The sequence below is a fragment of the Plectropomus leopardus genome, unplaced genomic scaffold (assembly GCF_008729295.1).
Source record: "Plectropomus leopardus isolate mb unplaced genomic scaffold, YSFRI_Pleo_2.0 unplaced_scaffold14588, whole genome shotgun sequence".
Lineage (NCBI taxonomy): Eukaryota > Metazoa > Chordata > Actinopteri > Perciformes > Serranidae > Plectropomus > Plectropomus leopardus.
The window spans coordinates 1-3,259 of record NW_024615599.1 but is presented as its reverse complement, the minus strand read 5'-3'; the positions used below and the strand labels follow the sequence as shown (position 1 = coordinate 3,259).

Sequence of the window (3,259 nt, the reverse complement as noted above, 5' to 3'; positions counted from 1 at the left end):
CTTCCGTGTACGCACACACACACACACACACACACACACCACAGCAGAGCACATTATTCATGTGTGTTTGCGGTTTGTGGACGTGCAGGCTTTTTTTCTTGTGCATTTGGAAGTTTCTGCTGGTTTTATTTCAACAAATTATACTGAACATTTCCTATTTTACGCGGGTTTTTTTCCGAAAATATTTCATTTTCTTGTTTTTTTTTTAATTATTTATTTTTATTTTATCCGTCCAACTAAAGGATTTCACAATCTCGGGAAACATTTATCATGGAAGTTTCCAAGTTTTGATGTTTTCCTGAACTCATTCCTGCTAACTTTTCCTTCAGACTCCTGGTTTTTTTTTTTGGCTTAATTTTAAACTTTATCCAGTCCCATCGTGCCTCCGGTCTGCGCATGGACAACATGAACTCATTTGTGGAATACTCCATTTGTAACCGACCGGGAACCGGCGCGTACTCTGCGCCTAAATCTGGATACCACCATCATCACCATCATCTGCATCACCATCCTTTGGATCAGCATCAGGGCTTCCCGGTGACCTCCGGCTCCTTCCACACAGGACACAACGGCTCTCCAGCTCCCGTTAACGGGACTAGAAGTGACAGCAGCGCCGGAGGAGCGAGTTACACCGGGGATGCGCGGCTGTACGGGGGCTCTGGAGGCGGGGGAGTGCACGGGACCACAGGGGCGAGCCAGCATCATCATCATGAGCAACAACAGCACCAGCAGACGCACAACGGCTACCATCACCACCTCCACCAAAGCCAGAGCTTACAAACACTGCCTGCCTATAATAACGGGAATAACACCGGGGCCTACGCGGGGCAGGCGTGCGCCACAAACTCGGACTATGCTAACGCGATTGGCCCTCAAAACAGCATTCACCCGCAGTATTTCATGGAGGAGTCTGTGGCCTCCACCTACTATCATCAATCAACCTTCTCCAGCGCGGCCCCCACCGTGGGCCCGAGCTACGGGGCCCTGGCCGGGGCCTACTGCGGGCCTCAGGGCGCTCTGGCTGGGTCACAGTACCCGCAGCAGCTCGGCGGGGGTCTGGACGCAGCGGGCTACCTGGGGCTGCCGCACGGGGGAGGGTACGGGGAGCTGCCGGTGTCCCAGGACAGAGAGAGGGGGGACGAGGAGGGCCAGCAGGCCGGGCAGGGGCAGACTTTCGACTGGATGAAGGTGAAGAGGAACCCCCCTAAGACAGGTGAGGGAGGGTGGGAGAATTTACTGCTCATGATTGGGCCATTTTTCTGTCAAATATGTCAAATATGACGTATTCAATAGTGATTTGTGAAGTTTCCACTGAAGACGCCTCCTTTGCATTTATCATAATTTATCACAGGGCCTGTCATATGAAGGTGGCAGCCAAATAACAAGCGATTAGCTCAGAAGAGGGGAAAATGAAAAATGTGGGCTTTTGTCAGTAGCACACCCTGAATAGGAAAACTTAATGGGCAGGGTATAAAACTGCTGTTTCGACTGCAATCTGCGTAACATGGCTTCGCTGCTTCTGAAATATAACAAATTAATAATATCAGCGGATAGAATAAAATATTTTCCCACTATCAGCCTTTCAGATTTCCTTTTATATGCAGATGTCCGACTTCTTGTAAATGTTATTTTCCATCTGTTCTTTCTTTCCACTTGTTTTAGTGACTCACTTCGTTTCATCGTAAACCAACAAAAACTTCAGTGAAATAATACTTTGAAGTGTGCCGTCGATGTATTTATTTGTGGTTGTCCACAACACAAAGACAGGCCACATGCATATATATATAAAAAGGACTGTTTTATTATGATGACTGGTATCAAGAATTAATAGCTTTAAAAAATTTCAACAACAATAAAACATTTGCTGTCATGTTCCGAAACATTTAACCAATGAAGCCTGCTTCATTTCAGTATCATAAAAATATATCGTTTTCTGCATTAAATAAAAAGGTTGCATTATTGTTTTTAACGAAAGGCTAAACGAAATTTGGCTGATGTTATCCATTTCAAGTGGAAAAAATGATTATGAAGGTTGTTTTTTTTTTTTTTTAACTTAAGACTATGAACGATTTATAGGCTTATTACATGTGGACCAGCAGGTTAAATAAATAGTTTAATTTTATTCATCAGGGCCTAAACTTGACTTCAAAGTACTACTACTACTACTACAACTACTACTACTACTACGACTACTACTAATAATGATAATAATAATTTACACACAAAAAAGAAAAAAAAAACAAAGAAAAAGAAAACGTCCTGTGTTTTCAGTACTTAGTCGTGTAGTCATATCTCAGTGCAGATAGCAGGTCTGGCCCCCAAAGTCTGATAGGGTCTCCCTCTCTCTCTCTCTTTCTCTCTCTCTCTCTCTCTCTAATGGATATAGCAGACGGGTTTTTTCACTCCAGGAAGTCTACCCTGCTCTGTTATCTTTAAAGCCCCCCCTCCCTCCATCACACCCTCAGCTGCCTCTCCATCCCTGCCTCAGTCTGCTCAGGAGCCCCTTTCTTCCCCCTTCTTTGTTTCTCACTCTTGTGATATTAAACTCATTTTGCGCTAAAATTGGGATTTTTGCTGATGTGATTAAAACTAAACGAACAGACCTAATAATAAAAAAATAATAAACACACAAACAACTAAAAAAAGAAAGAAAAGGGTGCCTTTAACAGGAACAGTTGACTTCCCGATTTACAGTAAATAAATCAATGAAAGGGACAGACCAGCAGTGTCTGTCAAGGACATTTATTTTATATACATGAGATTTATTGTTCTTTTTATTTGCATCATGTGATATAGGCTTTCAGTTTTTATCTCATCTTTGACGATGATGCAACTGATACAATGTTAACGAGTACATTTTCTCAAGTACTCTACATAAAAACAAATTTGAGATACTTGTACTTTACTTGAGTATATGTTCGTATCATGCCACTTTCCTCCTTTACTCCATTACATTCCACTTTTACTTTACCACATTTATCTGGAAGCTTTAGTTTTAAGTAACGTAACACATTTGTGCCCTTTTTTGCACAAAAGGCATGACATGAGTTAATGAAATCTGTTTTGTTATTAATTAAACTAGACAACAGTTAATACAAGCACTGCTGAAACAATTAGTCCATTAATCAACTAGCCCATAGTCAGAATACTACTAGCCTACTACTACTACTACAAGGCCTAATAGTAATAATAATAATTGGCCACTATTATATATAAACATTTTCTAATTTATTCTCATAATTTAATTTAATTTATTACG

General features: G+C 41.6%; 1 protein-coding gene across 1 annotated transcript; it reads left to right on the top strand.

Annotated features, from left to right (window-relative positions):
* Window positions 1-396: 396 nt before the first annotated feature.
* LOC121964216 (homeobox protein Hox-B1a-like) lies at window positions 397-1,213 on the top strand (the record flags this gene model as incomplete). Its single annotated transcript, XM_042514431.1, has 1 exon — window positions 397-1,213. A coding segment is annotated over exon 1 (817 nt), but the record flags the coding sequence as incomplete, so codon positions are not given.
* Window positions 1,214-3,259: the final 2,046 nt, after the last annotated feature.